The 23,559-nt window shown below is 45.0% G+C and overlaps 1 protein-coding gene across 2 annotated transcripts in view; it reads left to right on the top strand.

The window, feature by feature from the left end:
• The first annotated feature begins 5,261 nt into the window (after positions 1 to 5,261).
• The window catches only part of CD34 (CD34 molecule), a 34,282-nt gene continuing 15,984 nt past the window's right edge, over positions 5,262 to 23,559 (top strand). The window contains exons 1-4 of one of the 2 annotated variants that reach the window (XM_036757842.1): positions 5,262 to 5,685; positions 19,099 to 19,329; positions 20,569 to 20,837; positions 23,283 to 23,363. In XM_036757842.1, the coding sequence (XP_036613737.1) occupies positions 5,607 to 5,685; positions 19,099 to 19,329; positions 20,569 to 20,837; positions 23,283 to 23,363 (660 nt within the window). In that variant the 5' untranslated portion in view covers positions 5,262 to 5,606. The remainder of the gene's footprint in view (positions 5,686 to 19,098; positions 19,330 to 20,568; positions 20,838 to 23,282; positions 23,364 to 23,559) is intronic. The other variant, XM_036757843.1, reaches the window with a different exon arrangement.

The raw sequence follows: 23,559 nt of genomic DNA, 5'->3' as shown, positions 1-23,559 counted from the left end.
GATCTGCCCAGGGCTATACGGCCAGTAAGTGTTAGGAATGAGATTTGAACCTGGTCTTCCTGACTCAAGTCCTTAACTCTATTCACTGTTCCTGTTGTTTTAGTTGTTTTTTTCAGTCATGTTTAACTTTTCATGGATACAGTGGGCACGGTGGATAGAGAATTAGCACTAGAGTCAGGAGGACCTGAGTTCAAATCCAACTTCAGACACTTACTAGCTGTGTGACTTAACCTTGATTTCATTAAAAAAAATCCAGAACAGCCATTTGGGGTTTTCTTGGCAAAGATACTGGAGTGGTTTGCTGTTTCCTTCTCCAGCTCATTTTACAGATGGGGAAACTAAGGCCGACAGGGTTAAGGGACTTGCCCAGGGTCACGCAGCTAAGAAGCATCTGAGGCCAGATTTGAACTCAGGAAAAGGAGACCCGTGCCCTGCACTCAATTTACCATTTGTCTGCCCATATGTTGAGGTTCTCTGGGCCTCAGAATCTGCCCTACCATTGTGTCCTCTGGACCCTGCGGACTGTTATTTGACCTACCTCTTAAAGGGCACCCCCTAGGGCAGGGGTGGGGAACCTTTGGTCTTGAGGCCACATGTGGCCTTCTAGGTCCTTGGGTGAGGCCTTTAGACTGATTCCGAGTTGTATAGAACAAATCCTTTCATTAAGGGGATTTGTTCTGTGAAGCTTAGATTTAGTCAAAGGGCCACACTTGAGGACCTAGATGGCCACGTGTGGCCCTGCCTAGGCCTTGTCATCTGAACCACCACCATAGCCTTAGCATGTTCAGGCCTTTCCATCAGCCATATAGCTGAGCTCTATTGGATGCATGGTCTCCCACAACTAGAATGTGAGTGCCTCATCTCAGTTTTTCTATTTGTATCCCCAGTGCTTATTATAGAGTTTGGCCTGCAGTAAACACTTGATAAATGCTTTTTCAATCAGTCAGTCCTGGTAATTCTTGTATTCAAAACACAGTTGCTAATACTGCAGCTGGCCATGCCCTCTATGCGGCTCCATTACCCTCCGGGTCAGTGGTAATTTTGATTCTTTGGAGATGGCTAATGTTCCATGAATAACAGCCAAGTAGCAAGAATAAATAAATGCTTATTAAGTGCCTACTATATGCCAGTCAGTAAATAAGCATTTATTAAGTACCTACTCTATTCCAGACTCTGGGCTAAGTGCTAGGGATGCAAAGGAGAGTTCCTGCTCTCAGGTAGCTCATAAGGGGAGACAACATGAAAACAACTGTGTATAAATAACATATATACAGGCTAAGTTGGAGATGATCAATAGAGAAGGCACTAGGTAGCATTAAGGGGGATCAGGAAAGGTTTACCATAGAAGATGAGATTTTAGCTGGGAATTATAGGGAAGCCAGGAGATAGAGATGAGGAGGAAGAATATTCCAGGCATGGGAAACAGTCATTTAAAATGCCTGGAGTCAGGAAATGCAGTGTTTTGTTCTAGGAGAATTAAAGAGGTCAGTGTTACTGAATCATAAAGTACATGGGAGGAGTTTGGAGTAACGTGTGAAAATACTGGAAAGGTAGGAGGAAGTCAGGTTGGGAAGGGCTTTGAATGTCAGAGGATTTTATATTTGATCCTAAAAGGGTTAGAGAGCCCCTGGAGTTTATTGACTAGGGGGGTTGGCATGGTCAGATCTGCACTTTATGCAACTGAGTTTGACAACTGAGTGGGTAATGGACTGGAAGGGGGAAGAACTGAGACAGAGACCAACTAAAAGCTTTTGCAATAGTCCAGGTGTGGGGTGATGAAGGCCTGCATCAGGGTGGTGGCTGTGTCAGAGAAGGTGTTTTATTTGAAAGATGTTACAAGACTTGGAAAGAAATTGGATATGGGTGGTCAGAGAGAGTGAGAAGTCTAGGATGACACCTAGGTTGCAAACCTGGGTGACAGGGAAGATAGAGGTGCCCCTCACAGTAGTAAGGAAGTTTGGAAGGGGGAAAGTTTTTTGGAGAAAGATGATGAATTCAGTTTTGTACATGTTGAGTTTAAGAGATCATGGGATATCCAGTTGGAGCTAGCTATAATAGGCAGTTGGAGATCTGAATCTGTAGGTTAGGAGTGGGCTGGACAAGTCGATCTGAGAATCATCAGCTTAGTCATAATAACTAAATTCATAGAAGCTGATGAGGTCACTATGTGAAATAGTACAGAGGGAGAAGAGGGCCCCGGCCAGAGCCCTGGGAGACAGTCCCCTTTAGCAGTTGTGATCTGGTTGAAGATCCACTAAAGGAGAGAGAGAAGGAGTAGTGAGATAGGTAGGAAGAGAACCCAGATGGAGTATTGTTATGACAACCTCGAGAGAAAAAAGTAGCAAGGAGAAGAGGGTGATGGACCGTGCTAACAGCTTCAAAGCAGCCAAGAAGAATGAGAATTGAAAAAAAGGCAATAGGCAATTAGTCCCCTAATATGAGGGCAGAAGTTGAGAAGGAGAAAAAAATATTGTGATCCAAACACTGAACTCATTGAAGAAAGAAGGGGAGCGCCCTGGAAATCAGTGGACAACAGCTATCAGAATTTTGAGTGGGTTGTAGATATGGATTGAATGAAAGTACAAGGAGGAGAGATTGTTGAATCACAGTGACAGAGGGAGTTTGTTATTCCACTTTCTGATAACATGTTGTTAGGCAGTTGCTCCCCCCACCCCTGATATTATGTCTGAATTTACCTCTTTGGAATTTCTACCCTTTGTTCCTAGCTCTGTTATCTGGAGTCATACAGAACAAATTCTAGATCCCCTTCCACATGGCAGTTCTTCTTCTAATCTAAAACATCTCTAGTTTCTTTCAACTCACCCTCAGTTGCATGACCTTGAGACCCTTCACCATCACTGTTGCCCTTCCATGAAAACTCTCAATTGTCAATTTCCTTCCTAAAATGTGACCAGGACAGAACACAACATTTAGGCTACTGTCTGACCACAGTACAGTACAATAGCCCTAACATCTTCCTAGTCCTGGATATTCTCTCTCTTAATGAAGACTAATACTGCTTTGGGTTTTGTAGCTGCCATGTTATGCCATTAGCTTGTATTGACCTTGTAATTGACTAAAAACCCTACTTTCTTAGACAAGTTATTGTATAAGCATCTCCCCCATCCTGTACTTACAAAATTGATTTTCATCTTTATCCCCATTAAATTTCATCTTATTAGATTCAGTCCAATGTTCTAGCCTGTTGAGATCTTTCTGAATCCTGCCATCCCATGAATTAGCTCTCCCTTCCAGCCTCTGCCATCTACAAACTTGATAAGCATGCCATCTTTGCCTTTACCCAAATCACTGATAAAACTACTAAGTAGCACAGGGCCAAACAGGGACACATGAGACACTCCACTGAACACCTCTACCCAAGTTAGCATTGAATCATACAAATGGCAGTCTTTAGATCTAATCATCCAACCGGTTCCAAATCTACCTAATTGTACTGTCATCTAGCATACATTTCTCCTCTTTTCTACAAGAATAGCATGAGAAACTGTGACAAATATATCTTTCTCTCTTCTGAGCTCCAGACTCACATCTCCAAGTACTTACAGGACAATGCCATCTTGATCTCCTACAAGCAACTCATATGCAATGTGTCCCAAACCAAATTTACTATATTTCCCTGTAAAATTGTTCCTTGATCTGAATTTCCTACTTTATTACCATCTGTAGCACCACCATTAGTCCAGTCTTTTATGTTCAAAGCCCCAGGGCTATCTTTGCCTTTCCCCTTCCTGTTAGCATCTATATCCAATCCAAGATGCCAAGGTCATCCATTTTATCCTGGGGCCATCGTCAGTTGTCCTGACTTTTGTCTTGCCACTGGACTTTGATGACTCTGGAAGAAAGAGAAAGGCTGATGACTTGGCGCAACTCTGCCTTACTTAAATCCAGTTCACATATAAGTCAAGATATCACCCATCATGTCTTGATGTCACCGGTCCTCTTCAAAAATGAAGGACAAACAACACCGACAATGTCTAGTCAGCTATTGAGTTCTTTCTGGTGAACTTCTGCAATGTTTCTGCATATATGTGAGTATATAGAATATATGTGTGCACATATGTATATATTTTATATGTGATATATGCATATATATTAATAACCACTGCTAATTTTATTACCATCCTCCTGGGATGTTAAAATAGCCTCTACCATCGACCTTTTCAATCTATTTTTCACACTGAAAGAATATTTTTCCTTATGTATAGATGTAATCATGTCACCACTCTGATTTAAAAAAAAAATCTTCAATGACTCCCTACTCCCTATCAAATAAAGTTCAAACTCTTTTGCCTGGCATCCAAGACCATCCAGAAACCAGTGCCACACTACCTTTCCCCCCTTATTTCACATTATTCATCTCCTCACACCTTGTGTCGAATGCCCCCTCCTCCCAATACGTGCTATTCTTTCTCTCAGCACCATGTGTTTTTTCCAATGTGTTTCCCATGCAGGGAATGATCTCTCTTCTTTCACCTGTTGAGTTCCAGCTCATCCTTTAACGTTGAACTCAAATGTCACATGTATCACATATCGGACACAGTAAGGAGGTAATGCTTTGGACTTAAGACAGTTACTAGCTGTACCGTCATTGTACCCCTCGGCCTCAGTTTCTTCATCTGTAAAATGGGGATGATAATAATAGCATCTATTTCACAAGGTTGTTATGAGAATCAAAGCAGATAATATTTATAAAGCGCTTTGCGGATTGTAAAGTTCCACAGAAATTTTAGTTTTTTATAGGCAATGAATATTTATGAATTGGATACAAAGAAAAGAAAAAAAGGTCCTTCTCTCAAAGAGCTCCCAGCACAATGAGGGAGAAAATGTGAAAACAATTATGTATAAACAAGATATATACAGGATAAATTGGGGAGAGTCTCCGTGGGATTGGGAAAGGCTTCTTCTAGAAGCCTCGATTTCACCTAATACATGGACTCTCTTTTGTCACCAAGTGACTACTACATACCTGACTCCCCTCCGGGATTGTAAACTCCTTGAAGGCAGGAAGTCATTGTTTTCTTCAGACTCGTTACTCCTCACCGCGCTTAACCCTAGCAACCTCTAATAAACTTTTTGTGGTGAATTAGATTTGTTGCTCGTGCTGTGTGATCTTAAAAGAAATCACAAGAACATTGCTCAAGCCTTGGGTATACCTGCTAGGAAGTGAGCTTTTGGGGGCTGGGTGAAGGAGGGGTGTGGAGGCACAAAGGAGTTAAAAGGCACGTGGAAACCAATCCTTCAGAGCCCAAGGAAGAAGGGTCATTGAGCATATAAAGCTGGAAGAGGCGTCCCTGGGCCCAGCTCTACGTTCCAGGTTCAGAACAGCCACTCTTATCACTGCTGCGCATACAGCGGCCACCCCCGTCCTCCGCCTACACCCCCTCCCACTCTTAGGCTGACCTGAGAAGCCCACGGAAACCGCGAAGGAGCCGGGGCAGGCTCAGCACGGAGTCAAAAGAAGGAGGGGGAAGGAGGAAAAAGCCAGTATCTCCCACCCCCGGCGGAGGGGGCGGGAAGCCGAGAGCTGCGGGAGCGGGGCAGCTTGTTGGACTTTGTGCAGCTGCTGGGAGAGCCGAGCTGCAAGGATGCTGCTCCCGAGAAGCTGGCGCGCGGGGCTGCGGCTGCAGCTTTGGGCGACCCTGATCGGTTTGCTGAGTTTGCTGTGTGAGTCAGGGGGCACCTAGGCGCAGGACCAAAGGCGCATGCATAGCCTTGCGGCGAAGGGGAGGGAGCTCACCGAGAGGTTTGGAGGGGCTGAAGGCGGGATTACCGAGAGATGCCGACCCTCCCCATCAGTGCACCTCTCTCCCCAGGGAGAGCCGGTTGCTGTTCTAGACTCGGGCAATGGCTTGCAGGGAGGAAATTCTAACGGGAATTTATTGGAGCGGAACGTAGTAGGGCCACGGAACGGGACAAAACTGGTTCTGGGAGTTAGCTGCATGTGGTGGGGTGGAAGACGATCAGATCTTAGTGGGTGCGTGGAGTGTTTGTGCGTGCGTGTGTGTGTAGTAAGGCTGGCGGAGGCAGTGGAGGAGTGGGGAGTCGGGGCTGCCCTAGGATAGTGCTTTGGAAATGCTCGCCAAATCTGTTCCGTGCCAAAGGGGTGGGGGCGGCGGAGCTACTAGCCTAGACAGAGGGTCTTGAGCGCCAGGAGTGCCTTGGGGTCTGGGAGGGAGATTATTGGCCCCCACCTCCGAAGGACTGTCTGAATCAAGATTGGAGACTGGAGAGGGGTGGTGGCTGTGACTGTGGTGCGTGGGAGATGGACGCAGGCTTTCGGAGTGGGTGGCAGAGTTAGGTGACCAGGGAAGAGTTTGGAACCAAGAACAGACACTTGTAATGCTGTTTTAAAATACCACCCACAAAGGTCACCCTGTCTCACAGCTGAGCCTTGCGCCTAGTAGGTGTTAAATATTTGTTTCTGCCTGGACGGCAGACCCATTCACCTGCACCCCTCTCCATCTTGAATACTCAAAGGGTTAACGCCGTGTGAAGTTCCTTCTACTCTGCAGATGACTTCACTTAAAGCCCCTTAAATTCTCAGTGTCCCTTCTCTCCTGGTCCAACCCCTCTACTCCCCACCCAGTGTCCCGATATTCCATTCTTTCTGCTTTTCCTCGAGACCGGCTACAAACTCCACATCGAACTCTCCAAAACCCTGAGCCCCAAGGCCTCCTTAACACAGCCTCATTGGCTCTGCTCACAGGGTCCCACCCAGTTGGAGAGAAAGCAGCTCTGGGCCGGGGTGGCCGGGGACGGGTGGTGCAGAGTGCTCCAGGGTGTGGTCGTACCAGACCCCCAGCCATCGACTTATTTCCCGCGGTGGTGGTGGTGACACGGGAGGGGGTGTGTCTGAAGCCTTGGAACAGAGTAGCTCCCCTAGGTGTTAAGCCCATCTGTCACGCAGAGAGATGGAGTTGGCCTGGAGCTCGGATTCCAATCGGATGCTCCGTTCTGCTTTGGCTCAGCTGCTTTGAATGATCTGGTACTGGGACTTTGTCCCACGCCGGCCTTGTTTTCACTTAGCTTATCCTTGCCTTACTATGGTTAAGGCCCTTTAATAAAAGGATTTTTCTATGAAGTTTGGATTCAGTCAAAGGGCAGCACTTGAGGACATGTAGCCTCGAGGCCACAGGTTCCCCACCCCGGAAGGTGAACCTAGGGTAGGTAAGCATGGCAGTACCACCTGTTGCAGAGAGAGAGAGAGGAGAGAGGGAAGGGGGGTGGAGGAGGGGAAGAGGGGGAAGGGACGGGGGGGGGGGAGAGGAGGGGGAGGGAGGAGACAGAAAAATACAGAGAAAGACAGAGGTAGAAAGAGGAGAAGGGGGACAGAGACACAGACATAGACAGACACAGAATAACCGAAATCTCCCCAGCCTGGGAATCCCATGCTTTCAATTCTAGTTCCAGTATTTTGCTGCTGGGTCTCACCATGGGCAAATCCTAGGATTCAGTGCTGGAAGAAAGTTAGAAATCTAAGCCAACCTCCGTCATTTTACAGATGGAACCTGAGGCTCAGACAGGCTAAAAGACTTGGAGGACATCACAGAAGTAGCAAGAAGCCAGGGCAGGCTCCATACTTAGATCCTTTGAGTTGAAACTCAGTTCCCTTGCCCCAACACTATGACTTTATCACCTCCCTTCTCTGCTCGCCACAAAGGTTTCCTAGACACTAATAGACAGCATCATCTTTGTTCTACAAGAAACTCTAAGGAACCGATGAGATGGTCCCAGAGCAGAGAGGAAGCAACGTATGTCCTATTTTCCTTGGAGAAATCGGAGACTGGGTGTGGAATGTAAAAGATGCTGTGAAACAGTTTATGTTTTCCTTGGTTTAGCTTAATTACTTCTTTATCATAAGGTAAAGAAACACTTTGGGGCAGCTATGTGACACACTGGTAGACCACTGGACCTGGATTCTAGGAGACCTGAGATCAGATTTAGCCTCAGTTATGTGACTCTGGAAAAAAGTACTGTATCAATGTTAGCTATTAAGGGGAGAGGGTTAACTGGGAATGATTGTAACATGGAAACAAAGAGCACCATTAAAAACCTTTATTTTAGAAAGTCATTTAAGAAAAGAAAGAATTGCTTGAGCTGGGTGCTTTGAGGTCCCAAGAGGGGGGCATTATAGAAATCCTGTACAAGGAGCTCAAAGAGGGGAGTTATAAAGGGGGAGTTACCATGAAACCCAGGGAAATGTAAGTTCTTTAGGAGTGAAGGTAACCAAAAATCTCTTTGAACCATTCCCCCTCTTCCCCCTCTTTTCAGGCTTTATCTTGGGAAAGCCAGCACCTTGCTGCTGGGGAAAGGTGTATGCATGAGAGAGAGTAGGAGAGGCAGTGACTCACCCCTCCCCCCCAACTAAATCGTCTGTTCCTTTTTTGTGGATGGGACAAGCTGAGAAGCCTTGGCCTGGCTGAGGCAGAAATCTTGGCCCAGGATATATTCTCAGCTCCAGCTGAGCAGGGAAAGGGGAGGAGGGGGGAGGGTCGAGGTAGGGAGCTCCATTTCTCATCCATCCAATTGATGTAATGCTCAGGTTATCAGCTTCCTCTAACACCTCCCCTCACATTCCTCCTCTTCCTTTGGGTCCTTGGTGCCTATCAATCCCACACCCATATCCTGTCTGGGGCTATGTGTAAGAGGGGAAAAAAGAAAAGGGAAAAGAATCGTATCAGATATTTCCAGAGGGGAGAGGGCTCCACCCTTTGAAACCCAGCCACATGGCAGTTGGAGAGGAGCAGTGTTAGGGACCACTGCCTGACAAACCCAGTGACAGGGCCAGATCTGCCTGGAAAGAATTTACAAATGCTCTTCTGCACAGTTCCTACTTACTGAGTAAGATGTGCTCTCAAGCCTCTGCCTCATTTCCTAAATTCTACTTAATGAATGTTAACTAGTGCCTGCTGTGACTGGGACTATTGTGGAACGGTCAATGGATTTAGGATTCAGGTGGGGAATAATAGAGAGATCCCTGGCTCTGGGCTTAGAGGACCTGGGTTCAGAACCTCCCTTTAATGCTTACTACTTGTGTGACCTCAGGGAAGACCCTTAACCTTTCTGGGCATTAGTTTCCTTCTCTGTAAAATGAAGGGACTCGACTAAATAATAAAAATACTAACAGCTGGCATTTATATAGCACTTTAAGGTTTGCAGAGTGCTTTACATATGTTTTCTCATCTGGTCTTCACAAATGTGAAGTAGGTGCTGTTGCAGATAAGGAAACTGAAGCTAGGAGAAGTCAAGTGACTCAGCTAGGGTCACATAGCTAGTAAGCTTCTGAGGCTGGATTTGAACTCAATCTTGGTGACTTCAAGTCAAGTGCTCTATTCGGCAAACCACTTAGCTGCCTAGTGGTGATCCCTAAGGGCAGCTAGGTGGTGCAGTGGATAGAGCAGAGGGCCTGGAGTCAGGAGGACCTTAGTTCAAATCCAGCCTCTGACACTTACTAGCTGTGTGACCCTGGGCAAGTTACTTAACCCTGTTTGCCTCGGTTTCCTCATCTGTAAAATGAGCTGGAGAAGGACATGATGCAAATCACTCCAGTGTCTTTGCCAAGAAAACCCCAAATGGGGTCATGAAGAGTCAGACACAACTAAATAACAGCAACAGTGGTTCTTAAGGTCCCTTCTGTATCAGTCAACAAGTATTTGTTAAGTGCCTACTCTGTGCCAGGCATTATGCTAGAAATTGAGGATACAAATAAGTAGGTAGAGCAGTACATAGAGTGCTGAGCTAGAGTCAGAAAGACCTGAGTTCAAATCTAGCCTCAGATAATTATTAGTTGTGTGACTGTGCAAGTCACTTAACTTCTCTCTGGCTCAGTTTCTTTATCTTTCAAACAGGGAAATTAATAATTAACCAGGCTCTCAGGGTTGCTGTGAGAATAAAATGGTGATAATATTTGTTAAGTGTTTTATAAGCCTTAAAGTACTATGTAAAGGCTAGCTTTTTTAAAAAAGGAAAGAAAGAAAGAGTTTCTAATCTCACATAGTTTTACACAATGCTACAGGAACTTAGTAGAAGGAGAGATTACTTCTGGCTTAGAGATAAGAGCATCAAGGAAAGACTCCTGGAGGAGGCAGCAATTTAAATTAGAACTTGTTGCATAGGCTTTTGGCACACTATCTCCACCATTCTTTTTTTTCCCTGTTTTTGTTATTGTTCAGTTGTGTCTGACTGTATGTGCCTCATTTGGGGTTTTCTTGGCAAAGTACTGGAGTGGTTTGCCATTTCCTTCTCCAGCTCATTTTACAGATAGGGAAACTGAAGCAGCAAACAGGGTTAAGTGACTTTGCCCAGGATCACACAGCTAGTAAGTATCTGAGGCCAGATTTGAACTCAGGAAGAAAAGCTGTACTTGGTTCCAAGCCCAGTAGTCTATCCAGGATACCACCCAGCTGCCCCTGTTCCCCTCCTACCTGTTCCTTTATCCAAGAGCTCAGGGCACATCAATTAATCTGCAACATCTGAATAAAATTCACAATGCTTTTCTGAAAAGTTCCTGTTTGGCCAATACATTTATTGAGGCCACCCATGATTCCTAAATCAAGTACACAAATTTGAGCCTGTCTAGACACCCTTAGGCAGAATCCTATGAAAACCAATGAGAAATGAGAGGCAGTGATTTTTTTTGGACCCTGATCATATGGACCAGTGCTTGTTTTTCAAAGTTAGGTTTTTATCCAGCCCCACCCTTCTGATGCTCTGGCCCCTTGTTTGGGGACCAGAGAGGTGAAGGCCAGAGGAAAAAAAAAGTCTGTTGTTGTTTTTCCTGAACAATTTCCAAAACAGAAAAAAGATCCCCTAGGGAAGGGGAGGTGGTAAGATTCTCCTTTGTCAGTTCCCCCCCTACTCCCCTTCCCCAGTGCTTTTACATCTCTGGTTATTGTGAGGATCAAATGAGATTAAGTGCAAAACATTTAGCACAGTGCCTGGCACATAAGAAGTGCCATATAAAATGTTAGCTATTCTTGTTGCCATTATGGTTGATGGGGTCACACTTTGCCCTTACCAGGTAGAGGACTTGGCAGTGGAAGGTTGGAGGGCAGGACCCAGTGGGCTACTTTCTGTCATCCCAGGGACTCCCACCTCTCCCTTGTGCTATGTGGATAGAGATGTAATGATGCCGATGTCCCTGACAGCACCCGAATGTCTTCAGCAGATGGTGATGATGGTGATGATAGCTAGGGTTTCTATGCTGCTCTAAGATTTGCAAAGTGCTTTACAAATATTATCTCATTTCATCCTCACCACAGCCCTAGGAGGTAGGTGCTATCATTATCCTCATGTTAAGGAGGAGAAAACCAAGGTAGACAGGTCAAGTGACTATTATCTGAGGCAAAATTTGAACTCAGGTCTTCCTGACTCCAAGGTCCAACCTTCTATTCACTAGCTGCCCAGAAGCTTAGCACCTTGTTGATAAGAATGATTGATTAAAATAGAAAGTTACCAAATGACTGTACTTCCTTCCTCAGGACCCCAAATGAGTTCCTCCCTAACTGAAACTGGGCTCTTCCCACAAGAGTTACTTTTGCCAGAGGTGAGAAATTCTCCTGTTTTTGCCTTGCCCAGAGACCAACAGAATTTTTAGTTTTGGGAAGGCAGGGGAAAAAGTCTGGAAGTAGGGCTGTCTTGTTCTGGGGGCAGCTAGGTGACAAAGAGGTCAAGAACTGGCATCTGGAACACTAAGTGCCTAGGTACACAGTGGAGATGCAGTAGGTGCACTCCCCCTCCCCCTAAGCTATATGCATTGGTGGCTCTCAGTCAGTCTCCCCGTCTGTAAAGAAGAATTGTAATCTACTAACTATAGGAGGTGCCTATTTCAAATTGGGATGGGGCATCAGCCTTCCAAATTCTTACCTTATTTATTTGCCATGGATGCAAGGGAAACCGATCTTTGACTTATAGAAGGCGAAAGCCTGCCTTATCCAGGCACTTTTAAAAATCATTCTGTATTGGTGGGCATCTCCAGTTGGCCAGCTGGAGGTCATCCTGTCCATTCCCTTACTTTTATGTAGGGTGGCCATATGTAATAGGTTGGTTATCGTCCATCCTTCTCAAGTAGGACTAAAATGACATCGCTACATCAGGGTCAAGGTACAGCATGTCTGACTGTGGCTGATCAGACTAATACAAGCTCAGAACGCTCTACCGCAGGCTGGGCACAGAGAGTCCACATGAATATCTGGAGCGGCGATGTCTCTGAATCTGCACATCTCACGTTTCTTTTGAGCTGCTGCGACTCTGTCCCACTCCTAGAGTACCACTCGTAGAATAGACTGTGCTGTGTAGCACAAAGAGCTGTGATTCTGGAGCCAGGGGCCCTGGGTGCAAATCCAAACTCTGCTACTTACTACCTCTATTTACCTTGGACAAATCACTTAAATTTTCTAAGCTTCAGTTTCCTGATCTGAAAATGAGGATAGTTAGGCTTGATAATAAGAATAACTGCCGGCATTTATATTACACCTTATGGTTTGCAAAGCACTTTACGTATAGTCTTTCTTTTGGTACTCACAATAGCCCTGTGTGGTAGGTGCTATTATGATCACCTGCATTTTACAGATGAAGAAACTGAATCTGGGAGAGGTCAAATGATTTGCCCAAGGTCACACATCTAATACATTTCTGGAACAGGATTTGAAATCAGTTCTTACTGACTCCAAATCTGACACTCTGTGCATTCGCTACACCACCTAGATGACCTCTGTAGTCCTTTTCAGCCATAAATCTGTGGTCTTATATTCATACAGATATAATACAGTCTCACGATTGGAAGCAACTTTTCACTACAATATTCCTGACTGATGGTCCCCTAGCATCTGCTTGATTTATCTTTAGTGATGTGCAACTCCCTGTTTCATAAGGCAACATGTTCCATTACTGGACAGTTCCAGTTGTTAGAAAAGTGCCTTCATATTTCAAGCTTAAATCTGCCTCACTATAACTCATTTCTCCTAATTCTGCCTTCTAGCACAAGGACAATATCTAATTTCTAATATTGTCTTCAACTGTAGCAGCTGCTTCCTTCCACCTCCTCCTCAGCCTAGTCCTAAAATAGGGAATAAGAAAAAGTTTAGGGCAGCTAGGTGGCACAGTGGATAAAATGGTTGGAGTCAGGAAGACCTGAGTTTAAATCTGGCCTCAGACACTTACTAGCTGCGTGACCCTGGACAAGTCACTTAACCCTGTAGGCCTCAGTTTCCTCACCTGTAAAATGAGCTGGAGAAGGAAATGGCAAACCATTTCAGTCTCTTTGCCGAGGAAAGCTCAAATGGGGTCACAAAGAGTTGGACATGACTGGACTGGCTGAAGAACGACAACAGAAACAAATTTTGGCTCAGGATCCGCTGCCAACCTGAGTCCCTGGGAACAAGAAAAGACAAAACGGCTGCTTTTAGGTCAGACTTGACAAAGGAACAGAGGAGGGAGGAAGGAAATCAGGCAGGAAGGAAAGAGGGATGGCATGCTTTTCAAGTATTTGGCTAAATGCATCTTGAACAAGTCTTCTCTTCTCCAGGTCAGATATCCTCAACTCTTTCAAATGTTCCTCCCATGGTATGTTTCCTAGACTCTTGAATATTGATCTTACTCTCTTACAGAGAGGATCCAGGAGATTCTCCTTAGTTTGACAACAGCTCTCTTTAAAATGGGACAAACGCTGCTCCAAATGTCCAAGTATTCACTGGGTATTCAAGCACTTGTTATGTTCCTAGGACTTTATTGTTTCTGATCTGATAGAGGCTTGGAAACAAGACTGCCGAACTTCTTAGAATTGTTTGTAAAGTAAGAGTCAGTAGGCTGTGTAAGTAAAGCATAGACTTTATGATACATCTTTTGGCTGCCCACGTGCCCTTCCTTGGGTCTGAGTTATTTTCCAGCGGTGAAGCTGCTAGATGGTTGAGTTCTGCACAAGTGAAGTTATTATAGAAAAATATGCTCCCTGCCCTCAAGGAGCTTACCTTCTAGTGGAGGAGACCTGTGAAACAAACAGGAGTAGAAGAACGTTTTAAGTAAAGCGCTAAATGACTTGATAAGAACTCAAAGACCAGATGCTGTGGTAGGAAGAGCCTGCCTGTGCAGAGAGGTCCTGAGAAAGAGAGATTTCACAGCTTACCCTCTTCCCATATCTCACAAGTTTTCCAGGCTACCACAGAGAAGAGGACATTTCAGTCTAGAAGAAAGAAAAAGTCCTTGGGAACCTCGAAACAGCCTTGGGAGGGGGTCTATAAGAATGATCTCCATTTTACAGATGGAAAAGCTGAGGTTCAGAGAGGTGAAAGACTTGCTTACTATAGTCGCCCCGGCATCAGAGGGAGGATTTGAACCTGCATCTTCTAACTCCGCTTGGTCCTCCAATAACTACCCTATATAACTTCTGCATAAAACTCTCATTTCTATGGTGTTTTAAGGTTCACAGATCATTTTATCCCACTATACTTTATGAGGTAAGATGATTATTCCCAGTTTTACAGAAGAGGCGAAAGTGCAGAAGGATAAGGGCACTGGAAGCATAATTTCACTGATATCTCCCAGATGAGGGAACTTCCTCTATCAATGCAGGTCAGTACCTTCTCTGACAAGTCTGAGACTCAACTAGGGTCCCGTGTGGTTGATGTCAAAAGCAGGACTTGAACCTAGGCTTCAAACCCAGCTCTCTGTCCTTTTCACCCCATTTTTTTTTTTTTTTAGAGAGGCAGTTGTGGCTATGTGACTTGCCGAGGGTCATGAAGCTAGTAAGTGTCTGAGGCTGCATGTGAACTCAGGTCCTCCTGACTCCAGGGCTGGTGCTCTATCCACTGTGCCACCATAACTCATAAAAGGTCTGATCTGAACTCAGGTCTCCTGACTCTAACTTGGTACTCTTCACACTATACCTCAGGTTTTCAGTGGGGGTCATGGGTGGGGGAATGGGGGATGCTCAAAAGAGTAATTTTGTGACATTTGTCAGCCATGACTGCTGAGATTATAGTTCCCTCAGGATAGAGGCTATGTCTCTCCAAAGGACATAAAGAGACTTGGGGACTTGTCCAAAGACGTGGAGGTATGGAAATTAGAGTTGGGATTAGAACTCATGCCCTAGGACCTGTTTCCTTATCCCAAGCTCTCCTAAACTGCCTGTCTTTTCCTTGTAGTAAAGCGGGGATCCTTCAATATCTCATTTCTCCCTCCCTTCTTTGATCCTTTGTCAAATCTGGCCTAAAGGCAGCAGTGTGGTCTTATCTCACTCCCCCAGGGCTCAGGGTGGGAGCCCTCAGGTTGGGAGTAGATCCTGAGTCAAAAGTTCTTCCTACTATCTGTTTTAGGATTAGGCTGAGGAGGCTGAAGGAATCAGCTGTTATAAACCTGGAGTAGATGATTTCAGTGGATGGGGGTAGGAAGGGCTGGGTAGAGTCCAAAGGATGCTTCACAGCTGGATTCAACCAACATCTCTTTTCATTCTCATTCTCTCTCTCTCTCTCTCTCCCTCCCTCCCTCCCTCTCCCCCCTTCCTCCCTTCCCTCCCTCCCTCTGTCCTTCTCTCTCTCTCTCTCAACATCTGGAAAAGTTCAGAAGTGTTTGTCTGAGTGAAGGAGGCCCCTTGGGGGAAGGGGTTCAAACTATGACATCACTACAGCATGGCCCAGCTTCCTTTACAGAAAAAGAAAAAAGGCTAGACTGAGCCAAAAGAGATTCCCAGGAACCAGGAAGGGACTGGGGTGGGGGTGGGGGTGGGGCAGAGAAGGGCTGCCTTTTAAAATCCATACTTTCTAGACCAGAAGGGTCCAACTTCTATAGAGAAGGAAGGGACTGGGGGGGGGGGAGAGGGGAGACAATTTGTTAACCATTTACCACCTGCTTCCCAATCTGGAAGCAGTGGTTTCCTTTTTTATACACTTCCTGACCTTGACTCCAGCCCCACAAAGGATGACAGAAAAGCCATCAGATCCCAAGGGCTTTGGTTCCAACCTGGACCCCTGGTTTGCCCTAAGGGGCAAAGTACATAGCATCAATCTCATTTATTCCACTTATTCCAAGGAAATGGAGCATTAACAGCATCATTCAGCATAGCTTTTCAATAAGTCCTTCCCATCATATGCCTCCATTTTTTCACCAATAAAATTAGGATATTTCTTCCCTAAATTAATTCAGGGCTTGTTATGAGGATAAATTTTAAAGGGGTTAAAGCTTTTTTTAAAGTAAAAAACAAACAAAACACACCAACTAAATGAAAGTAGCTGTTTTTAATTGTCTTTTTTTTCTCTTTTGAGAATGGGTCTCCCCGTCTTGGTGCATCAACCTGATCCCAGTGACTTGCTCTGTTTCTGATCTGAGCCCACTGACCCCTCACCAGGCAGCTTGTTGGCCCACTGCCCCTTGGTATTATACTTAGTGTGGACACTAGATTGTCTCTAGCCCACTGTAGCCCAGAACTCCTGAGCTCAAATAATCCATCAGCCTCAGTCTTCCCTCATAGCAGGGATTGTGAGTATCACCAATGGCCCTTTTGGGATTTCTTTTAATACTTCAAAAGAGCTGTGATTCCAGTGTTATGGGTCTTCCTTTAACATAGAAAGAGCCGTGGACTTGGAATTAGAGGATCCTGGATTTGCTGCTTACTTCATGTTGTGACCAGGGGCAAGTCACTTCATTTGCCTGGGCCTCTGTTTCCTTATCTGTAAAATGATGAGGTTGACCTGTCCTTTCCAGCTCTGAATCCTGTGATCCAAGACAGAACAGAACCCTTCTCTGCTTTATTAGATGGTATTCACGAGTTGCTCCGATTTAAACACACACCACAGACACACCCACGCACACAAAAAGGCAGCTCACCATCAGGTGGCGAGTCTCTCTGAACAAAACTAAGCTGTTTTTCTAGTTAACAGATGACATTCAGCCCATTGCTTAGCCATACTTAAAGTCTTTCAGTCTTGAGAGGACCCAGCTGAAGTCATCCTCTGTTAGCGTAGCTCCTAAGAATCCAGGGTCTCCTCCACGCCCAGAGGAGGTAATAGAAGACTTCAGAGGAGGATTTGCTGTAATATCAGCAAATATTATTTCCACTCTAATAATTATTATTATCTAATCAATAGGTTACAATAGGTATGACATTTGGTTAATAGCAGAGTCATTCAGGCTCTGATATGACATTGTAAGAAATGTGTCCAAGATGGGAGCAGTAGGCTGGTCATAGGAGGCAGTCTCTGTTCTCTGGATTGTGTGTTCAAATCCAGCATTGTTTAGGAATAAGATAGGGTTGCTGATTTCTGACTGGTAGTATCAGCAAGTCCATTTGGGGGAAGGTGGGGGGAGGAGGAGTTGCAGAAGGAGGCTGTCACAGTGTAGAGAGAGTAGGAACTGGCCAAGGTAAAGGGAGAGTTTCAGGGATGAGGAAATCACTTAGCTGTTCTGAACTGCAATTTCTTCATCTGTAAAACATGGGGGTGGAATTAGATCTCCTCTCACATCTCATTCTGGCTCTAATATGATTCCCTGATTTTTGCAGGGAGAATTTATAGCAGAGACAGAATGGCCAATTCCTCTCAGCTGAGCCTGGGCAGTTGGGGTGGGGCAGGGAAGGAGAGACAGTCTCAAGCTCTGGTTTCATCATCTGTAAACAAAGATGTTTTCATCCTTTCTTTCTAGGCAGGTGTTAAAAAGCTTAATTCTAGCCTTTGAATTACTCTGAGATCCATGTTGAGATGGGCCCAGATCTCAGCAAGTGCTTTGTGTTTGTTGGCTAGGACATCACAGAGAGTCAGGCTCAAGGGGGTGGGCTGGGACTTTGGGGTTCCCCGTTTGCCTCGAATCCTTCTTCAGGTTTCTCTACCATTGGCCTCTAAGGTCCTGAGAGCTCCTTGCTACCATGCTTTTCCTCCTCCTCCCTACCTGGGGTAGGGAGACAGAACATCCTTAGAAAATAGCTAAGGCCCAGAAAGGTTATTAAATCAGCTCCTTCTGGGCTTCCAGGCTGGTGGGGGTAGAAGGTGGGAATCATTAGGGCTTTAGGGAAAGAGAATGAATGTAGACTCCAAAAAAAGGAAAGATCAGAAAATGAGGGCCAGGGAGGGGAGAGGTAGATAAAGGGCTAAGGATGATGGAAACCGTATATAATGTATGAGCCCAGAGATCATATGAATTCATTTCAATTCATCAAACCTTAATTAAGCATCTCCTATGTGCGAGGCACTTAACTAGGCACTAGAGATACAAAGACAAAAAGGGAGGAAAAATCTTTGATCTCAGGGAGCCCATATTCTACTGGAGGAATAGAAAACAGATAAGGACATACAAGTTAATTTAAGAAGGAAGAAAACATGGTGTGGGGAAAGATCAGGGAAAGGCTTCAAGGAGCTGGTAACAGTAGCTAAGTCTTAGGAAAAAAAAGATTCAGGTTGGCCCCAAGTAGGTGATGTGAAAGGAAACCTTTACCCTCCCCCACCAACTCCTTCGCAGAGGTGGGGGGCTATGGCATGGAACATCACATATATTTTCAGATTTTTTTCAATACATCGATCATTTTTGCTGATTTTTTTTCCTCTCCTTAATCTTTTTCTTTTTTAAAAATAGTCTTTTTTATATTATGCTTTCTAGGAGAGAGAGGAAGAGATACAAAAGTAAAAATATTTAAAGAAAAAAGTGCAGATTCTGAGAGGTTGAGATTCATCAGCTTGGGTGTCTATCTTAGTGGAGAATCTTGATGAGATGTCCTCTTGGGTCTCCTGGGAGCACAGGCTCTGAATTCAGAGGATTTGCATTTAAACCCTGCCTCTGACACTCACTACCTGTGTGACGTTGGGTACGTCACCCTCCCTGGGACTCAGTTTCTTTATCTGTAAAATAAAGGCATTGGGCTATGTGTCCAGTGTAGTCGGTTCAGGCTTTAGCTCTCTGATGCTATGAGCTAATAACCAATCCTCTTTCACTTGGGGTGAGATGGGAGAGCCAGAGGCATTAGAGACCGTTCTGGGAGAAGCTGACTGGAGGTGATTATGTGCTGACTGGTGTATGGAGGGATTCTGCTGGTCCACAGAATACTAGATCGGCTTTCTTGAATTAGAGAGATTCTGACTTATGATTCTCCCCCTGAAGCCCAAGAAGGAGCAGCAACTGAAAGCGAAAACCTCCAGGAAATGATGACACTGCCAAAAAATGACCTCCTTCCTACCACTTCTCCACGGACAGGAACAGCAACTATAGAAACCTTTACGAATGCCCATCCCAGTCCAATCCCTGGCTCCAGCTCCAGCCCTAGTCCTAGTGTCACTTCCCCGAAGAGCAGCCCAGCTCCAGGGAGTCCACAGTCAACCACGCTTAACCCAGGTAAGGACATCTGGCTTGCTGGCAGCCCCTCTAATGCTTGTGCAAAGTCCTTAGAAGAAAGCTACCCCCTTCACTCCTCCGTGCCATTGGAGGCTAAATGGAGTCATCTAGATCAGTTAGAGAGAGCTGGACTCTATCCATGCTGGTTTCGGAAGTATAGTCCCTTATATTAGGGGTATCAGACGCTGGCCTTGGCCGCATGTACCCACAACATTCCTGACTGTACCCAAAACCAGAACGACTAATAAATAAACATTTATTAAGTGTCTGCTGTGTGCCAGGCACTGTGCTAAGCACTGGGGGTACAAAAAGATGCAGAAGACAGTCCCTGCCCTCAAGGAACTTACTGTCTAATGGGTTAAAATGTAATTAGGAAATATTTAACAAAATAAATGAAAATATAATAAGGGGAGGGAAGGGAATAAGCATTTATGTGGCACATAGCTTAAGCACATTACAAATATTGGTTCATTTGTATTATGATCCTCACAACAACCCTGTAAATAGGTGCTGTTATTTTACAGAGTAAATAATGGGTTAAGTGCCCATTTTATAGTTGAGGAGACTGAGGCAAACAGGTTAAGTGACTTGCCCAAGGTCACACAGCTAGTGTCTGAGACTGGATTTGACTTCAGGACTTCCTGACTCAGGCCCAGCACTATCCACTGAACTACCTAGCTGCCTCAATAAAACATAGGTAACATTAATATATGGTTTTCTAAGTCCATGTGGATCCTTCAGGGATCCTTATGTATTGTTTAGTAGGCCCTGTATCTATTTTAGTTTGACATCATTGTCTTAGATCACTCCTCTGCCAGACAATACATTCAGAGCCCAGGAGGAGAACTCAAGTACAAATGACCTCTTACCCCAAACTGTGGTCAGTTTAGTTTTGCAGTGAGGATCTGACCTGGACCAGTTTCGATGCACATGGTCATCCTTGGTCCAGTGGCCTTGAGCTTGGTACCTTGGTACCTCAAAATGACCTTGGTGGTCAGCAGTCTGATTTAGGTTGAAAGTCCCAAAGATACTCCAAGAAATCCTTTAGATTGTACCTTTAGATTGAAATGGGTTTGGGGCTAATATAGCCCCTTAAAAAAGAAGAGCTGAGGACAGGGAGGGAATAATGGTCACTAGATGTCACTCCTTATGCTCCCTACCCTTTTGATCAGCATTATATTTCAGGATTATAATCAGAGTTTTCCTGTTTGTGTGTCCATATGTCTTAATCCATACAAGAAACCTCAAAGCCTGACACTCAGAATCCCGTATCTACCTCTGGAGTCAGCCTAACCTCTGCACCTGGGAACTCCTCTGCCCTAAATGAGACTTTTCCAGTCACCATGGTGCCCACCACCCACCTGACCACAGCCAATTCCTCTTCTCCAGAGGAGACAGTAATGACCAGCATGGCTGAGACCACATCAAGTCCACTCTCCAACGGTACCGACCCTACAACCATTTCTGCAGAACCATTACTGACTAGTATGGTCCCAGTTATAATTGAGGTAGGTGAAGTCAATCAACTGAGAGTCAATCCATCAATCAATCAACAAGCATTTATTAATTGCCTACTGTGTGCCAGGCACTGAACTAATCCCTGGGGATACAAAGACAAAAGCAAGCACTCTCAAAAAACTTACCTTTTAATGGGGAAAACTCGTATATAGTAAGGGTGTCCCAAAAGTCTTAGTGCAGCTTTGAGCTATTAAATTTAATTAACTAACTTAAAAGCTATCAATAGCTTTTAAAGCTTAAACCTGCACTGAGACTTTTGGGACACCCTACATAAATAGAAAATGAATACAAAGTTGCTTGTGGGGGTGTTCACTAGTACCTGAATGGGGGTGGGGATTGGGTAGAATCAGGAAAGGCTTGATGAAGAAGGTGGTATTTGAGCTGAATCTTGAAGGAAATTAGGATTTCCCAGGAGTGGAGGAGAGGAGGGAGTGAATTCTAGGTATGCAATTAATGATCATGAGTACTTTCTATGTGCTGGGTGTTGTGTTAGGTGCTGGAAATACAAAGAGAAAAACTAACCAGTCCTTACCCTCAAAGAAAGGTAGTCTGGAGCCAGATAGTGAAGGGCTAAAACAGAAAAACACCCTTCGAGTTTGATCCTAGAGGTAAGAGGGAGCCATTGAAGGTACTTGGCAGGCATGGTCAGACCTATTCTTTAGAAACATCAGTTTGGCATTTGGGTTTTTGAAGGTGAGAGATTATAGGAAGAGAGACTAATTCAGAGGCTCCTGCAGTAGGTCCAGAAAGATGTGTGGTAGGAGTCTGAACTAGGTTTGGTTGTGGTTTGAGAGTAGAAAAGGAAAAGATATTGTGGAAGATGACTTGGCACCTATTGGATATTGGGAGGGGAGTGATTAGGGAGAATGAAGAATCAACAAGGATTTATTAAGTGCCTACTATGTGCCAGGCACTGTGCTAAGTCTTGGGGATAGGATGACAAAACTGAGACCATCTCTGCCCTTGTTATATTGGGTAGCCAGGGCAGGGGTTAGGAGAGATGTTAGAAAATACAAGAAAGAGTCACTATGAGAGAAAATAGGGGAGTATGCAGACAGCATGGTCCAAGTACTTTCTCTCAAGAATCCATGTGACCTAGACCACATAGAAGTCAACATCTCTAGACGTGAAGAGCGTTTTGTTAGAGCCTTGAGGATCAGGCCCTATTTCTGGACAGTGGAACCTAGAATTGCCTTGTTTGGAGAAGAGACAAAACACCCTTTTTAGAGCTCCATTCTCAGCCCAGTCAGTGTTCGTAGGATCGTAGAGCTATGATGGACCTTAGAAATTATGTAGTTCAAACCCTTTTTCTTTCAGATGAAATAATTGAGGACTGAAGAGATTTTCCCCAAGGTGGCCCTTATAGTTAGTGGCAGATGGAATTTGAACCAAGATCCTTTGTCTTCAAGTCCATCTTTCTTAACCTATAAGCTATGCTATGCAGTATCATGGCTGCTCCTGTTGGTTGTCCAAAGGACCAAGAAGTTCAGTGGAAAATATCCCCAATGAACCTGACCACCTCCTTTTCACTTTCATAGATCTCAGAGCCATCATGGGAACTTTTGCCCTCATGCCCTTGTCAGGCTGGGATGTACTTCTTTGCTGATGTACATGGGCAGAATTGAGGCTCAGGCTTAAGTGACTTGCCTCATCACACAGCAAAACAAGGTATAAAACCCACTCTCCCAACCTTCTTTGCCATGAGCTCTAAGCTTCTTCTAGCTGTGAGGTTCTGCTATTTCTGCTTTGGGAAGACAGTGGAAGCCGCATAAGAGGTTTCCTTACGCTAATCCACAGGTCCACAAACTGCCCAGAACCAGTGGTATTCTTTCTGGTCTGGGTCTGGTTGTGGTAGAGACAGAGGTGATGATGGGAACAAGGCTGATTTGGGGTGGGGGATAAGCTCAGTTTGTGATCTCCAGCTTTGGAGTCTATAAGAAGGGGTGACTCTCGAAGGGTTAAGAAGCCTTGCCTGGTGGGAGAGAATTTAATAAATGCTTGCTGATTGGTTGATCGATTGAGAACTAGAATAGGGATCCGAGAAGTCTTTGAAGGGAGGTGTGATTGCTTGCCATCCCACTGGGTTGTGGGATGGGGTGTTTTCTAGGTCCTCGGGGGCTCCATTATGCTAGGATACCACTTGGCTAAAGATGGCAATTGCTTTCAGGCCTAGACCAGCAGAGCTGCCCTTGATTATCTGATGGGGATAGGGGGCAGGGGACAATGGAGTAGAGAGCAACAGATAATCAAAATTTATGGATATTTCAAAAATAAATTTTAATTTAAAGGCTTACTTCCATCAAATTTCTGAAGAGGAAGAGACATTCCCAGGAACCAAATTGGGCAAAGGGTGGTGTTGAAGATGGAGGGATAAGGGGGAGGAGGGAAGAGGTCAGGGGCATACTGACTTATTTTGTGGGGGTTTTGCTCCCTAGAAACACATCAAATGCTTACAAATCAAACAAGTACAAGCATTGAAGGGCATCTGCTTGGAGTTGAACGAGACCTACAGTTGTGTAAGTTGAACCCTTTCCCGATCTCCGCTCAATCCTCCACTTTTCCAGCTAAAATACAAAGGCTGGATCCTTTGCCGCCATTACCCTTCTCAAGGCAGAAGTTTACACTGGGAGTTTAGGTACTGGAGGCCAGGTCAGACTGGTCTGTCTCAGATTCCACAGTGGCTTAGGCTGTGTAGGGTTGCCATCTGCTGGG

Source organism: Trichosurus vulpecula, chromosome 4 (genome assembly GCF_011100635.1).
Source record: "Trichosurus vulpecula isolate mTriVul1 chromosome 4, mTriVul1.pri, whole genome shotgun sequence".
Taxonomy (NCBI): domain Eukaryota; kingdom Metazoa; phylum Chordata; class Mammalia; order Diprotodontia; family Phalangeridae; genus Trichosurus; species Trichosurus vulpecula.
The sequence above is the reverse complement of the archived record's forward strand: the minus strand, read 5'-3'. Positions and strand labels throughout refer to the sequence as shown.